Genomic DNA, 18,123 nt, shown 5'->3' with positions numbered 1-18,123 from the left:
GCCAGGCTGGATGGGGCTTGGAGCAACCTGGTCTGGTGGGAGGTGTCCCTGCCCATGGCAGGGGGTTGGAACTAGATGATCTTCAAGGTCCCTTCCAACCTAAACCTATGATTCTATGATTCTATGATAAATTACAAAGCAACTATTTTTTATTTCATGTATTTAATACACAATTTTTGCCAAATTAATTGTTGAACTTTAAAAATACATAGTATTACATAGTACATAGTACATAGCCTATCATAAGATTTCATTTTGCTAACCCAAATTTATTTTAAATAGTAAGTCTTATCTTCAGAGAATGGTACATGTTAAAGTAAATATTTAGTTATTGTCAAGTCACCAGACAATTTGTTATGTCCTGAGTAATCCACACATATTTAATCAGGTCTGTCAGAGATCCCCAAGTAATAGTATTTGACGATTTCTAATACAGTCAGTGGAAACTACTTATTACATAACACTTAAAAAACCCCACCAAATTCCAGAATATTCTTTAGAGCTTGCATGGAGATTTTTTGAAATTATATAGTAGGATTGGCAGTGATAATACACACAGAAATGATAAGTAACATTTAACAGAGCACAGAGGAAGAAGATAACCCTAAGTACATACTGCATGTGTCATGGACATGGACTCTTAAAGCAGCTATTACCACTTAAGAAAGACACCTTGAGGTGATTGTGGTTAGTTCTGTGACATTGTCAGCTCAGTACTCAAGAGCAGTCAAAAATGTAATTAAGAATGGAAATAAGATCTGATAGGAAAGGAGAAGAGGGCAAAATATAATGTTTTTCTGTATGAATCTATAATGCATCCAAGTCTACTAGGTGGAGGCAACTGGAAAAAGCCCCAGAAGAGGGTGACAGAGATGAGCAGGGGTATAGCATGGTTTCCAAGCGGACCTAAATAACCAATAATTGTGGAGTAGAAAAAAGTTGTCAGAGAGAGAGAGAACAGAGATCTGCAAAAGTACTTGTGACATAGAGAAGGCAACAGGCAATGACTATTAACACTTTCTGACAACTCAGATAAAGGGAGTTTACAATACATTGCCAGGTGACTCTGAAAGACAGAAAAATAGAAGTTTTTGAAATGTTACCATATGTTATCAAATTGCAACCAAGTAACAGGCTTACAATACAAAAAGGTAGAGGTTTGGGGGTATGTCACATGATTAATTTGTGGGACTCATTGCCACAGGGTGTTGTGAAGCCCAAGAATATAAAAATGTTCAAATACAGATGAGGATAAGCGCTCAAATTCATGGTTGATAGGCCCACTAACCACAATTTACTTGGATTTGGTTTCTGGCCTACCTGGCCCCTCACCTGCTGAGTTTTAGCAGCTGAGCAGGGAAGAGGCCTTCTTTACTGGCCATGTTTCCTAAACAGTCGCTGCAAGGGACTGAGGCCTTTGGCCTGCCAGTCTCACCGTTCCTGTGTGCAACAGTCATCTTTTACATTACTGCAACAGAAAATCATTACCGATTTTTTTCAAATTAAGCGGTCGTTTCATTTCCTAATTCCTAATGGCTAAAAATAGTGAGTGTAGAATTAGGTGTAGAATATTAAAAGTTCTAAATTATGCTTATGCCTTCTTGTAGGCCGCTTCATTTGAAAACCCGATTAAAATGTTTAGATAGTATTGTTAAGAGGAACAAGGCAAGCCTTACTCTTGATTACTGTGCTAAAAAAATGGCCGTGATCTTAAGCAGTTGTTGTGCAGTTACGGGAAACTTTAAGGCTCATGCAAGTATCAGGTAATAATGGAAAAGCTGAGAAATCATTAATTATAGAATGATTTCCAGAAAGAACTAAGGTAATGTACTTCTGGTATTTTCTTTCAGCTCTTCACACGCTTTCTCTGTCTTTCATTTAGTTGAAATAAACATGTCATATGAATGATTGGGTCTTATTTGAATTGCCAGGACACAACCTATGAAATAAAATCACCTTTCAATTCTAAATAAGCCTATGGAACTATAAGGTATGCGGTTCTCCTAGAAGGTTATATGAACAAGAAACTAAAAGAAGTCAAAAGACATACATATAAAAATCACTGGCCATTAGAAGTGGAAAAGGTCATTTGTATTAAATTGCCATTGATTTTTCTTTTAATAGTGATATACTTTTAAAGATGCCTCTTTGCACACTTCCCAGCAACGTTATATTAACCATACTAATGTATTAGTTGTCTTTACTGAACTTGAGTACAATTATAAATGACTACTTGAAAAAAAATGTTGGAAACTTGTAGCATTGTGAGATTTATTTTCTCTCAGATTGAATTTAGCGTTTCTTGGCCATAGCCCCGCATACTCAATATGCTGTGAGAGCTTAGCTGGTTTCTTTCCATATCATAAAAGGTTTTAAAATCCAAAAAATGAAACCGTTAACATTTAATGTGCTATGTGTTGGCAACTGAACCCTACCAAACAGGATCCTGCAATAAAAAAGTTAAAATTAAATTGAGGATCCTGCATGATGCTGCAAGAACAGTTTTAATAATGCCATCTTCTTATAACTTCTGTTGTGCAATAAAGCCAGACTGAAACAATAACACAATGATGAGCCAAACAAGGAATAATAAGGACTGCAAACAACTAGCAAGAGTTGCTTTCTTTACACAATCTGTTATGAAATAAATAAATAAAAGCAGTGTCAGATCAATCTTTTACCCCTCACTGTCACTGTTAGCTTTTCCACTAATTAGTTATACCTTTCTGTGGAAATTGTGCCTCATTGCAGTTAGGTCTATACTGATTGAAAATTCCAGCTTTCAATTTTTATTTTGACTGGAAAAGTAGTTTATGACTATCTGCTGTTCATACTACCATTTAAAAGCTTATCTTGTGGCACTGAGTGACTTGATTCTCTCTCTTGTGATTGAATTATCTACTGAGGCATGCTCAAGCCAAGCTCTGCTACTACTTACATTTTCATAAATCATAGAATCATAGGATCATAAAGTCATAGAATAGTTTGGGTTGGATCTCAGACCTGTTAATAGGCCTTACAAGAAGTGCACTTATCACTGGAATTAGCTGATACCCTGAATCCTATTCCAAGCAGTGTCCAAGCTCTAAAAGAAGAAATTTCAGTTCCTTTTCTTAAGGTTAAGACCTCTCTCTTCAGCTCAGTTACAGAGGATATGTTGTTAGTTAGGTCACCATGTCACCTATATAATACCAATGAGTAGAGGACTTTACACATCTGCACGGTGACTTGTTCCAATTTTCTGTTATCTTACCACGCAGCAAAACTGAACAGAGTGAAAAGTACTAATTGTTTTAAAATTGGGCTTCCTGAGACATTTTTTTAGGGCTCCGTGTTTATCTTTGAAGGACTAATTTGGTCTCAATATCTAGGTAGATGTTGAATGTTTACCTTCATTTTGCTTTCGGAAGCAGTTTGTAACTGTCAATTAACAGAGCAATCCCTCATATCTGTCCATCTCTGTGGCATGATTCGTGTCTCAGCACAAGGTTGGATGGTCACTCACTGATGACTCAGTGTAGTTTGAGCATTCACAATATATCCAAGGGGTAGCGACACTCACACTTCATCTACCACTCAGAGAAGACAAGTAACTTGAGTATAGGAAGCAAGCAAGTTGTTTATGGACTGGTTAGCATTTTAAGCCATGGAGAAATCTACAGTTTTTATTCATCTTCCTGCACCGGGGCAATATTTCTTCAATTTTCATAGTAGGTATCCTTTATATTTGATATTCGTATTTGTTCTTTAATATACTGCCTAAAAGGAAAAGTGATTTCTGAGGGAATAAAAGGCAGTATTTGTTTAAAGGAAAATAATACAAGGGGTTTTTTTTTCTCTGGATTTTTTGTATTGAAAGCAGCAATTGATTTACTAAATAAATTATTAAGTCCAACCTTCTGAAATGTGTGAAATATGCTGATAAAAAAGAATTGCTACCTTAAACATTTTTAAAGGGATTTTACTAAATGCTTGACAGAATGCTTTATAACCAAATGAGTGACAGCTTTGCTATTTTGATATTTAGTGATCTTAAATTGCCATTTTTTTAACTGTAAATTTTTCCCTGGGAAAGTCAGGCACAGAGAGTTCTCAAATCGTATGTGGGATAGCTATGAAGAATGTTATTAGCATTGAATGAGACCAAATTTTAAGTAAAGCAGCTACTCCTTTTCCCCCAAAGGACAAACCCAGAAGCTAACAACAAAGGAAAATATGTTCTCTGTATCTGCCAGTGCATCCGCGACCGTAATAAATACTGGTACCTCTGAAAGTCACAGCAAAACCCACACCCATGTGAGGCACAGCGCAGCCAGAAGAACAAAAAGCATTCATTAACTGCTTGGCCTCTTGATATTTTCAGGCTTCTGTAATAAGATTTTCATCTAGCTAATACTGTACTGCTGTGATTAAAGACAGCGGCATACCCTGCATCTTCTGGCAGAAGCGAGGATATGACAGCAGTTGCGTCTTGGCACTCTTTAGAACAGAAACTTCAGGAAATTGTGAGTCAAGTTTCACTCTGCCAGCAGGCCCAGAGGTATCTGCTGGGGCCAACGCAGGAGCTGGAGAAGTTGCATGACGGGAAATGTACTATGTGGTATATTTTTTTGAAAACCGTTTGCTGGTTGTCTCCTGTGGATGCCTGGCTGGTTGGTACTAAAGGCTTCATCCCCTCCTCCCCTCTGCCCGGGAGGCTCCCTGGGAGGTTCCTGGTGAGTATTGCCTCTCCCAAGCAGTTGGCCTTCAGGCAGCAGGAGAGGAACGCTAGGTGACCTGTCACTGTCAGGTTTAGGATCTTATTCTCCGTATCTAGCTTTGCAGGCTGCTGTCTGGTATTCGGAGCAGCAGTGCAAGCGCAATTGCAGTAGCCGTGTCAACGAGGTTAACTGTTTGAGTTGTGGTCTGCGTAATCAGATTTTGAAGGTTGAATCTGAAAAGAGAGCAAAGAACTCTTGAAACGAAGCGAAGTGCCTGCCAATGAGATGAATTGCTTACCCAGTTTGTTACCATCAGTGTTGTTATAGCATACGGCTCACTTTGACCACAGCTCTACTTGCAAAGCCCCAGCTCACCGGGGCAGGAGTGAGCATGTCGTGTTACCACATAATATGTACTTCATCTTTATCTTAAATTAATGGGTTAAAAAAAAACTCCTTTCAGGTAATAAACATCATATTTTCTCCTATGCAGTGCTCAAAATTAAGATCACAGAAAGCTGTGCAGAAGTAATGTTAAATTTTAAAGAAAAGAACGCAGAGTATGTGGGCAAATTCCTCACTGAACTTCAGAGATGAGATATTCCCTTTCGGTGACGCACTTCCCATAAGGCAGTTTTATGGCCCACTTATATTGTGAACACCTTTACATGCAGTTGCTCGTATGCTGTAATACTGTGTTAGCAAATTCTAACGTTTCCGGTTAACAGCACACTTTACTGGTCAGAAAAGCCCTTCTGAAAAGGCGTTGACAGATTTGCTCTGCATGCTTTTAAAATGATTGCTGTGTTTTCTCTGTATCCTCAGCCACTAATACGCGCCTGATCTTTTACTCTTGTCTCTGTATCACCAGGCCTCCTGAACCTGTTTACAGCACTGTGAACAAACTGTGTGATAAACCACCTTCTCCTAGGCACTATTCCCCTGTCGAGTGTGACAAAAGCTTCCTTCTTACAGCTCCCTATCCCCACTACCACGTAGGCCTGCTCCCTGACTCTGAGATCACCAGGTACTGCATGCGCTTCTTCCTCACCTCCTTCGTTAGGGTGCATGAGCATCACTGGATTTAGCTCATAGTTTGCATCTGCACTGTAGATCTTCTTTTTCTACAGCTTGTGCTTGTTTATAACCATGCTTTCACATCTGCACCACTGGAAGATATATGCTACCTCGATATATAATTTTGGTCATCCAAAATCCAGTGATGAACAACAGGCAATGTTTTGATCCATTGGAATGGTGCTCTAAAATAGGTCATGTAATATGGGCCACATTTTACAACTGAATTCAGCATTTGTTTCTCTGTTAGTACGAAACGTGATTAAGACTTCACTGAAAGCTGTAGCAATGTGGTTTGATTCAGTCATTTTATTTCTGCGTTGTCCATATTTTGTTCACTGAGCATCTTTGGGTTTATAGGGTGGCTGCCTAAGCCATTCAGAAGAAATTGAGCAGAAAATAATCACCTCCTTCACCAAGTCATGGTTGAGAATACATCTAAATTTTAGCATTGCCTAGGGTAGCTGTGCTCTGAGAGGACAGTTAGTGAAACCTAAAATGACGAACATTTCCATAATTGAAGTAATGGAAGACATTTCTATAAAATATTGTCAGTGATTGCCTCCTGAGAAATATTTAATAAAGAAAAACGTACTACCCAAAACTGTATGCTAGTATAAATCAGCTATTCTTCTATAGTCTACTAGGATAGTAGTAAACTATTTGCAAACAAGATTTGGGAGATGATAGAGAAAGAGCTAGGCACAAGTTTTCAAGAAGACGTTCAGTGCTTCCTTAGGAAAAAAACTTGTCTTTTATATTCTGGAGTAGAAGAAAAATAATTGCATTTGGAGCTTTGATCAGAGACATTTTCTACAGAAAACACTTTTCAAAGAAAAGAGTGATGTGAAGAAAGAAGAGCAGAAGTGTGTAAGTGGAAAGTAAAATGGTAAATTAATGTAAGATACAATAACAGGAAAGAAACCCCAGGGATTAGAGAAACAGCTGTGAAAGGCATTGCAGTGCTATGAAACAGAGAGCTAAATTAAAAAAGCAATAAGACAAATACTAGTGAAGAATGCAACAGATGTGGTAAGACCGTGCAGAAGCTGTCACTTTATTAGAATGAAAACTCTGTGGCTTCTAGAATTTCTAAAAAGATCCTTAATCACCAAAGTCATTAGTCAAGCTGTTCGGGCCAGTGCAAGTTGAGGTGAAAAACACTGATAATGGCAATGTTTTATAAAGGTATAAATAACTCCAGAAGGGTGCCAGGCTGTAACAGATCTATTGACAAAATTTTCATTTCTCTGCAAATATTATCTTAAAGGAAATAACTAGCCAAAAAGTAGTAAAATGACTTCAGGTTTTTAGGTACAGTGTACGTATGAGTAATGTATCTGTAAGCATCACGGTGCTTCTGTGTATTTAGAGCCGGGCAGCAGAAGAGATCATTATAAAAAGACTCTTAACTTTTTAAATGGTCCTTTTAGAAAAGCAGGGACTGGCTTGAACTAGAACGTTGAACAAGTGGGTTCTAGGGGATTTTGGGGCCACAGAGTTGCGTATTGGGAACACTGAGGATTAGATTGTGGCTTGCTAACCATAGAGAGATACAATTCATTGCTAAATGGTCAATCTCTGTAGACACAACTGTCAGGACTATGGAGACAGGCTGGGGGGAAAGGGTGAATCTGTTAAGGCTACTTCCCGCAGACCAGATAATTGGATGCCAATAATCAGCGAAGCCCCGGAGAGCTCATACAACTAAGCCATTTTGCCACCTGAACATGTAATTCTCTACAGCCTTTTGCTTTATTGTGCGATTGATTGAATACCCAGTCATCAGATATTTGATGACCTGACATCAGGACTTCAAAAGCTGGGGTTTGTTCTCTCGAGCGTCAGTTAATAATTCTCTTTAAGAACAAGGTTTCATTTCTCTTCATTCTATTTTGATGTAAAATTAAGCTCTAATCCACATATATTTAATTAGATTGTTTATTTCAACGGTCCAACAAAAACTGCAAAAAGAACACAAAAGATGAGAAAAGACACAACTCACGGTTAAATGCTCTGCACTATGCTCTGCTACATGCTGTGGTAGAGGCAGCTGATTGCTACAATTTATACTTCCTTCCCACTGTGAAATAACATTCAGATGGAAAATATGAGAGTTTTTGATGTTCTCGATTACTGTCATCTTTTCCACAGGATTCTTTTGAATAGTTGACGGTGGAGGAAGACATTTGAAATAATATTTCACCAAATGCCTTTAGTGAGGAAAGTGACAGTTTTGAAACATATACCATGATCCAATTTCCAAATGGACTCAGTAGTCACAGTTGGAGAACAGATTTTAGAAAAGTATTAATACCATTTTAACCCTAATCCAAGTGGCTATTTTTGCAGAAGTGCTCATTTTACGCAGCCCTAAATTTCACAAAGGTGATGTGTCTCAGGCCTGTATTGTGTTGAATATTTGGAAGAATTAATCCATAAAAAGACCTTGTTTTAAATCTGTATCCGTGATACCACCATCTCTATTGGAAGTTGTACTACAAAAAAAAATCTTCCAAATATTGACCAGGTATTTTGAAAGGTCTCCCTTTACTCACCCGAATTTCTCAAAGCCCTCTTCCTCCACATTATACACTTCCATGGTCTCCAGTCAAATACAAACTTTGAGGGTGGTGAGGCACTGGCACAGGTTGCCCAGAGAGGTTGTTGAGGCCCCATCCCTGGAGGTGTTCAAGGCCAGGCTGGACGTGGCCTTGGGCAACCTGGTCTGGTGGGAGGTGTCCCTGCATATGGCAGGGGGGTTGGAGCTCGATGATCTTCAAGGTCTTTTCCAACCTAAACCGTTCTATGATTCTATGATAAAAAGATATCTCCCTGTCTACCTGCAGGCTTCCTAGAAATATTTTTTCATCAGAATTTGTTAGCCTCAGGTTTGGGGAGGAAAGGACAAGGATTATTTACTCGTTTTGCTATCTGTAGTCATTGTAGTATCTCAGTCCTCCAATATTGAGAATCTGCTGCTGAACAGCAAGAAATTTGGTTTGACAAATAGCTCTTCCAGAGTGAGAGGAACATGATACCATGTTCTCCCAATTGAAATGTTTGTAAACCAGCCAACGCCTTTCAAGTCGCTGCTCCACATAATTTGTCAGCTACTCCTCAGATGATTGTTTTGTCAAGGCTCATTAACGTAATAGGCAAAGAGAATTCAGAGGCCAAAGCCTTATTTGTCTATAATAAATTCAGGTTTATAACCCTTGCTTTTCTGGTGGCCTGTCCTAGCTCCTGGGAGATTTGGAGGTCTAGAACAATATACTCCCAGTTTAGGGTAAAAGTAGTTTGTTCTTTGATTGAATTATCAGTTCATGTGAATTGATATTAACAGGGTTATATCAATGTGCAACAACTGAAAATCTGTCCCATTGAAGGCAGGAGTAGAGAGAGAATTTTGGACTAGTAAGTTTTCCTTTGAGAACACCACGTGGGAACGGATGCAGAGCATTCATGTTCTGCCCTCTGTCATTATTGACAATTGTGCATACAATTAGAAGATTATTGGCAGCAAAAGGAAATCACAGCTCATAGACGTAACACTTTCTGCAAACACGAGACTTTGTTTCTGCATTCTGTAACACAGAACGTTGTGCTCTCAGCCTTTGCACTGAAAACTTCATTACATTCACCACGACATAGACACACTTTAAAAATGCTTCAGTTTTGTCCAGAACTAACTTCACTGAAATCTTTTTGGCACTCTAGTTGCCAACATAGTTTTTGCCAAAGGGCAGCCCTGATATTGTTGCTTTGTGTGATTTATTTTTTTTTCCCCCGTAGGTATTTGCTTCTCTCTTAAGCCTTTGATCATGTGATTGCATCAATATTTTTGAATACATGTAGAAGAAGGAACTAAGGGTAGGGTTTCAGACTTTGTAGTCGTGGGAGAAAAGCTTGGGAACAGGACTCCTCCCAAGAAAATAAAAATAAGTGAAAGTTTCCTTCATGTTTAGTCTAGCTTTTGTAAACTTGCAGATCCTCCTTATGGTGCTTGGATGCCTGGATTGAAAGTATTTGGCTTGCTTTTAAAATCAAGGTTAGTTTCTTGAAGCCAGCCCCAGTTCTGGCTGACACTGTCATCTGCAGTCTTAGGCAAGGTAGTTAATGAATTTGTGCTTTGTTTCCTGGTCTCTAAAAGAGGTTTAACAATGATCTCAGAGCTTCTTTGAAAACTAATTCTGTCAGAGGCAATAGCAGCCTATTACTAATGGCAATTTGTGTTATTATTTAATAACTTAAAAATGATTTTAAGACATTTGATGAATTAGATTAATGACATCAGTTCTTGGGACCACCACTACTTTCTCACCGATGGGGATTAGGGAGAGAAGAGAATATTATTGGCACAAGGCTCGAGAGCAAAGTCTTTTGCAGAAAACAGTGTGCCATTTGCATAGATATAGAAGGGGAACTGAACATTGTATAACTCTAAAGAGTTACACAAATAAAAGTGTGCTGAAATGTATGCAGAACATACGGGTAAGGAGACTATAATGTCCAGAATCTTAATGATTGATGCTACTTCCAAAGCGTGGCGGAATTCCCGCAGCCTCTGTGTAAGCACACGAGGGTCACTACACCCCGGTAGTCTCTGCCGTCAGACCAGTGTAGGTCTGCACCGCTGAGCACTTCTGCTGGTGGTCCCCTCACTAACGCCAGGGATCCCTGGCATCCCTCCACGGCCCACGAGGGCACAGCTGAGAAGGTGCTGATAACTTTTCACCCATCCTAGCAGGGAGTTAAGGTTACCGCACTTGAGAAAGATGGGAATGGTGGGTCTCTCTGGTACTCGTTCCTATAGCGCCCTTTCTCATTTGTTAATATCTGTGCAGCCTTTTTCTTCACAATAACCTGCAGGGAGCAAGCTTATTGTCAAAATGATGCATATAACTGTACTTGTGTGTGGCTGCCTTCCAGGGAGGCTCTTGTCATCTTTATTGAAATTCACATTGTACAGGAGTACTCATCATCCCCTTTCAATCCCATGTGTTTAATATAGGAATTATACCTCCCAAAACACATCTAGCCATATTTTGCAATGCCTGGCAACCTGAAAACGGGACCGATCAAACAAGCAGTAAAAAACAATGATATGAAATTGAGTCTTCAACTTGCCCCACATAAACACAACCACCTTTCTTGAATTTAAAATGAACTTCTAGTGTTTAGTTGTATTCATTTACTCTTTTTTTTTTGGTGAAAATTTCAAACAATACTTACAAAATTGGAAATTTGTCTGTTTTGGGCAAATGCGTTTAAATACTTAAATATTTAAAATCAGAATTGGAAGACATTTATACTTTTTCCTATTTTAACACCTTGGAATCAACTTCTGGACTGATGTGCACTTTACACAATCCAACCACGACCAAGCCTATATAAGGTGAACTAGCACTGCTAAATAGCACTGCTTAAAGGTGGTCAAAGGGAATAAGTACACAATTCTTTCTATGGATTTTTGAATAGCAAAATAGACAACACTGAGGTTCATCTTATTCAGTGTCAATGGAAACAAATTAATCCTATAGCCACAAAGAAAAAACATCTTTAGAAAAGAAAAGATACCTGTTCAAAATAACTCTTGATAAAGTAACTCCCTAAAACCATAAGGTGGCATTTTAAAAAATGAACACTGTGACTTCTTGTTTCGAGACGTGACTTTAAGGCATATCTACACACAAATTCAGGCATTCAGAGGCACAGATCATATAGCAACCCCAAAGCAATTTAGGAGATTAAACTGTTCATCGCAGAATCTGGCTCAGGTACTCACGTTCATATCGAAGGGAATTGAAACATCTCATTATTGGTGATTTCGGTGAGAATTAGGTACGAAAGTTCTATGGCCTTCACTCCCTAAACATCTTTAGAAATTCAAGTACTTCTTTAACTCTGGCTCCCAGACCTTTCTAAAAATAAGCTTGGAGACGTTGACTCACGCGGAAGAACACACGTTGCAGTGGCTGACAAGATGCAGCCCAGGTGCATATAACTACGTACCCATTATGCTCAACTGGGTCGTACTGCTTCTGAAAGCAGCTCCAGAAACTGCAATATTTTGTGGTTATATATTATAAGGCAAAACAAAATCAGCATAAGCTGTGTTGATTAACTGTCTACAACTCAGATGCAACGTCTCAGTGTAGATTGTCCCTGCTTGTGAATCAGATTCCCGAGGCCTTTACATTATTTAGGATCTTTTGGAAATGATACAAATTAATTGTGGATTTTCCTTATCGCTTTCAATTAACAAATTAAAAAGTCTCAACTGGAAGAGTTTCCTATAATTTCTTTTTAATCCTGACTCAAGTGTTCTCTTCAAGTAAATGATCGAGTCATATAACTGTTACAGTTAATGAAAGAGAAACGATGCTGCCTTTCAGCTGCAGCTTTCATGTTGAGTGGATGAATCTCTGACCCTAATAAGCACAAACATTCTCAGACTCTCTCATCCTCTTTCCGTTTTTAATGAGGAGTCTTCTATTTTGGACACTATTAATTAAAATTATTAGGAAGATGCACCTTTTAAAAACTCAGAGGGATGATTGCAGCAGAATGTTAACCCGTAAAGGCATAAAATCTCTATAGTTCAAGTGTTTAATTATGTAAAGGTTAACATGGGATGCTTCAGGTTAGAGCTGCTGGGCTTTATTTCCAGTTGTGCTGCCGACTAATTCTCTTTAGTTGAGCAAATCACTTAATTCCATTTGCTTTTCTTTATCTATCTGTAAAATAATCTTCTTACTCAGTTACATTGAGAAGGATAACTAATCTCATTAAACAGAATAGAATAATTTTTTTAAAAGAGAAAAATTAAGGTGTTGGTTCTGTTCCATCATTTGGGAAACACTTCATATTTTTGGAATATATGGTTTGATTTTCAGAGATACTGTGCTTTCTTGTGGTACAGATCCTCTTTTGTTCACATTCTACACCCGTGGAAATTAAACTGTATATTCTGAGCTCATAAAATGGACAGAAATACTAACTCAGTTTCGCTAAGTAGCAGTATTTTCTTTACTATGTCTTTAGAGAAGAAAAAATATCAGTTCTCGGTAAGAAAACATCAGTAAATCACTAGTATTAAAATTTTCCTGCTGTTAAGATTACAAACAGAGCTACAGAGAGACGTTTGGGAGCAAAGGAAAGATATCTTCTTCCTTTCCATGCCTATAAGCAAGCTCTGAAATTCAGTCTCTAAGTCACAGGAAATGCTCCCAAAGTATCAAATACCCGTTCCTATGTCTTTTTTGGATTAATGGTGAAGACTGGAACCAGGAGACTAGAAAAATCCTGCCTGTGGATTTTGGCCAGGACAATCACTCATCCAGTATGGAGTGGCTGAGGTGGACCACGACCCTCAAAAAGCCAAAGTTTTGCCTGGTGCCTGCTTCAGAGGATACCATTCACCACCTAACGTTGGCTACAGCAGTTCCTGGCTAGGTCCAAGGCAGGAGTGATGCTTCAGATTACCTCATGAAAATCCAGTCAGTTTGTAACTAAGTCCACACAATAAGTTTGTTGTTTGAAGTGGTCATTTCTGTGAGACATGTTATTGCTTATTTTCAGTATACATAAGCACCCTCTCAAACATCGTGTTCTGGTCTCTGAAAATCCCTGTGAAACAGTTCTTCCAAAATGACAGAGCACTAAAACTCCAGACAGAATGTTCAAATGCTTCAGAGTGCTGGAAGAAATTTAAACCCACATTTTTAGTATTGGTTCCATATCTGGTTCAAGTGTATTCAGAATAAATGGCAAAAAATTGACAGAAAGTGTCACTCTGCACAGGAGTGCTACAGTAACAAGCTAATAGAGCCATTCAATGATTCAAATCTCGTCCGCAGTGACTAAAGTTAATGACAATTATTACCTGACAACTGTCTAAAGGCTGATATGAGAAATGGGTTTGGAGATTTCAGTTTCATTCCCGTGGACAAGTTTCCACATCATAAAAATCATCACTCCATCTGTCACAGTAATTGCCAGACTCTCGGCTCATCAGAAAAACCAAGAATAGATTTAACCTGGAGAACAAATTACTCTTTTTACGCCAAGAGAGAATTCTTTGAGCTTCGAAATGAACTATCACTGTGGAGACCAGGTAAATAAAGCCACCCTGTGACTACCCATGCTCTACCTGTTGGGGGAAGAATAATTTCCAGGGTTGTAGCTGCACACAAAGGAGCAAGAACGCTTACTAGTTAGAGCAAAGAGCGGGGAACTGAGAAATTTGCCTGTACCACTGACAGCTTGTATGACCTTGGCAAATTAAGGCTTTCCTTCAATTTTGTCCAATTGTGAAATACGTGACACGCATCCAGAGACACCACGAGCAGCCCTTGGAGTTAAAAGGTATTTCCAAGGGGCGCAGATATACGTGTTTTTCTGCGCTGCATAAAAAAGAGTGTTCATTAGTACCAAGTGGAGTGATAGGAGGCATCATGGAAAGCAGGAGGGACCTCTAATTATAGCGGTGTGATTTGTCACGGAAATGCGAGAGAATTATAACAGTAATAATGAACCTTCCCTCAGCCCTGTGCTGGTCTTGTTTTACACTACAGTTATCCCACTGGAGTAACGGAGTGCTGACTCAGGCCCCCAGATTATTTTGTATTTAATTATCGCTATTTATTAGTGTTGACATAAGCCCTATATGTAGATACTTGCAAATATGCCCATTTCTGTTAGTTTTGCAAAGTCAAGTAAGGTCTGACTTTGAACAGAATATGTCTAAAAATATGCGTGTGATATAGAAATCGGGAGGCAGCAGTGCCGAGGCTGTGCCAGGCCGACGTCCCTGCAAGCCTATGCGAGGACACCGTTGTTGTGGAAGGTGTTGCAAGATTTAATGAGCTGTTTAAACCGGGCCTTCATCAGTTGTAGTCACCCATTTCACAGCACTTTACTACTTCTGTCCAAAAAGTATAAAATACTAATTAATGGAATAGTCAGGAACATAAAAATACTAAGATTAAAAAATGCTTCCTGACCTCATGGGATCCGCCTCCTGGGTCTACTCGAAAATTTCTACATATTTTTGTTTTCCTTTTCAGATTTTTTTGCCCACTGTCCGAATGTACCTGTACCTTTATGGGTCTATGACGATAATAACTATTTCCCACAGTAAAGGGAAAACTGATTTCAGTAGCCAAAGGCTAAAACAGTGAGATCAGATTCTTCTGCTATTTCTTTTTTTTTAAAGGACATACAATCATCATTAGGAAAAACATAACCACATGGGTTTATATTTCTCATGTTACTGCAGAAATATTTATTGATCAGTGCTCATTACATTTCCTATTTCAAAAAAAAACACATTTATTGCTCTGAAAATATTGACTATGTAATTGGAACCATCTGTTTGCAGAGACTTCAGTGTGTTACAAGTAATGATAACCCGCAAAACTTTAAGATGCTTATCAAAATTTGAGTTGGACTGAAAGTCTCAACATAACTTCATGGCCCTGTTGTACAATGTTCCATGATTCAGTATGGCAACACAAATACTACAGAGTGTTTTATGAAAATGGGGAAAATAGCAGAGAAAAGAAAAAAAATTATGGGAAACTAAACGCCCCTTTGCCTACATAGTACATTTACGTACATGTGTTAGAGTGAGGGAGACATTTTTAAATACCATTTGGGCTTTCAATAAATACCATCCTTATTTTAGGTTAAGCTTTCATTTTGGTGTGGAGAGGACTGCTGGAGGACTGCTGAACTTTTTTTCTTATTGATATAAATTCATTTTCATGTAAATATAGCCATAAATGTTTGCAATATTTAAGAAACACAGAAGATACTGAATAACATTTTAAAAAATTACTAAAAGTGATTCAGTAGCCTAGTGAGAAAATTGGCTGTTGTAAAATGCAAGATGAGCTTTCAGATAATCTCATGAGTCAAAGTCCAACTGATTTCCAATAAAATACAGTTTTGAAAGTACCTAAATTACATTTGAAAGTTAAATGTGAGCTATTAAAGAAATATAGGCCAGAGATATATAGGAAAGAATCTCTGCTTAAATTCCATAGTTTTGCACGTAGTTGCTCTGCAAACCATGACTCTTTTGCTCTGTATCCCAGTTTGGATATTGAATTTTCCATCTCTTCACCTTTCAAGCAGAGAGTAGTCTGAGTGTACACTTGCTAGAGCTCTTTACCAGCCCTCTTTTAATTCCTAAAAGGAATACTCATCCATGTATTTTCTCACTTCCCTATTTGGTGTGAGAAATAGTAGCTCAGTCCTTCACGGAGAATATTTTAAAGCTATTATTGCATTTCTTGAGTGGTTGGAGGTGTTATGTGTTTGGCCACCAAAATTATCTGGTGATTACTTAAAATGCTTTGTTTGGTGGCTTTTTTCCCTTTTAGACTTAATTGCTACTGATGTAACCTGCAGTGAAATCTAAATGTGACTTCACATCTTTAAAATTTCTCTTAAAGATTCCACTTCAGTTCAGAATACACATTAGGATTTGGAAGGATAATTGACGTTATCCCGGTGGACAGTGTTGTGCCTATTTGCAGTCAGTTTCTCTTCCAACTCCATAGTTTCTGCGGTGAATTTGCATAAGCACTATAATCTTTTCATATGTCTGTTCAATGCTTTAACAATGTATGTTATGTGTAGGAAATAATAAAGCCTTACTATACAGAAAGAGAGAATTATTTAACAACATTGGTTTAACAACATACCGGAAGCTGTTCACACATGTTCTGGTGTGCAGCTTTAAGGTTGTAGAGTTCACCTATCGCTATACTGTCTCAATATTTGCATCCAAAATTTTCCCAAAATACAATTTAAAAAAAAAAAAAAAAAAAAAAAACACAAAAAATGGCAGCTATTCAGGATGTACTGATTATCAATATCCCCACATGAGAAAGTGCCTTTCCTACTACTCCCACCTATGGAGGACCTCGGGAACTGAACCGAAGTCCCTGGGAGTCTGAAAATACTGAAACTTTGGTTTGTAACTGAAAAAGTGAAAGGGGAAGATTTAGAGTTAAAATGTTGACAATGTAAGTTATGCAGTTACTGCGCTTCACCGTAGTTTCTTAAGCATCAGAGTATTTATACTGTATTAATTTGAGAAGTAGTACCTGGGCGGGGGGGAAGGCAGAAAGAGGGATGCTTATTTATTACTCACAAACACAGGGGAATTGCAAAATCCTGAACCTGAGGTTTTGGTAGCCAATGTTGAAAAGGACAAGGAAAAACTGCTATTGATAAACCATATGTAGTTATGCAGAGATGTTCAGTGCCAATTTGCAATAGCAGGACAACTTGACATAGGAGTTCATCGTAAACCATAGTCATTATAAGCTGCTGTACCAATATGAAGTCACTGGGAAAAGTTTTTTTGGTTTTGCTAAAAAAGAAAGAAAAGAAACCACACATAAGGTGTGCATAAAGGGTTACAAGCTCTAAACTTCCCTGAATCTTATGAAAGTCTAGTTATGCAACTGACCTTTTTGGGTTGAACCTAAATTTAGTTAAGTTGTCATTGTAAATTTGCATGTAGAATTTGTTAATGTTTTGGGATCTTAAAATTTATTCTTTGAAAGGTTATTATTTCATTTTTAAAGAATAGCACTAGAAGCAGCTAGCTTATCTGATTTTTTTAAAATACTGCTTATAGTGCATAAAACCACTACTGTTACTGCATGAAAAGCAAGGTCAATGGAAGTGACAAGATATTAAAACACATTTTTTTAGCTGACAAAGAGAAGGAGAGGAAGATTTAGTTTGACTTTCAAAATTAAAATTTCAATATTGTTAAGGAAATACTGGAACAGAAACATTACACTCCCCAGGGAGATGCATAGACAATTTCTTTTTCCAAAGTATTTCCATACTCTATGCAGAAAATGAATCATTCCACAGATATTTGGAGTTGCTTTCTGTGTCTTTTGAGGATCATTATAGTTCTTGCTTTTATGCTTTTGAAATCACTACACTGATGAAGTGGGGAGCAGGGAAAAGAATTTATAACTCTACAGTGTGAGAGTACACTTATATACTGCACATCACAAGTTGCTTTTGGTCTGATTACACTGATTTCTAACATCTGAATTCTGAATAGCAATGACTGTATCCTTAAGACATGCTTTCCTAAAAAGCAGCCTGACACCATTGTAATGTGTTACACTATGTAAAGAGAAAACATGTCAGCATGCACACCTGCTGTGCCGCCTTACAGCGTGACCTGGACAGGCTGGAGAGTTGGGCAGAGAGAAACCTTGTGAAATTCAACAAGGGCAAGTGTAGGGTGCTGCGTCTGGGAAAGACTAACCCCATACACCAGTACAGGTTGGGGGCTGACCTC

The 18,123-nt window shown here is 38.2% G+C and overlaps 1 protein-coding gene across 6 annotated transcripts in view; it reads left to right on the top strand.

The window, feature by feature from the left end:
- DLG2 (discs large MAGUK scaffold protein 2) overlaps positions 1–18,123 on the top strand; it is a gene marked incomplete at both ends in the record, with an annotated part of 916,537 nt that overhangs the window by 629,516 nt on the left and 268,898 nt on the right. For all 6 annotated transcript variants that reach the window (XM_082494340.1, XM_082494344.1, XM_082494343.1 and 3 more), the window contains one exon: positions 5,572–5,727. In XM_082494340.1, the coding sequence (XP_082350466.1) occupies positions 5,572–5,727 (156 nt within the window). The remainder of the gene's footprint in view (positions 1–5,571; positions 5,728–18,123) is intronic.

The sequence above is a fragment of the Vanellus vanellus genome (genome assembly GCF_965231255.1).
Source record: "Vanellus vanellus genome assembly, chromosome: 1".
In the NCBI taxonomy this organism is placed as follows: Eukaryota; Metazoa; Chordata; class Aves; order Charadriiformes; family Charadriidae; genus Vanellus; species Vanellus vanellus.
Note: the sequence above shows the minus strand (reverse complement) of the source record. Positions and strands in the feature narration are given on the sequence as shown.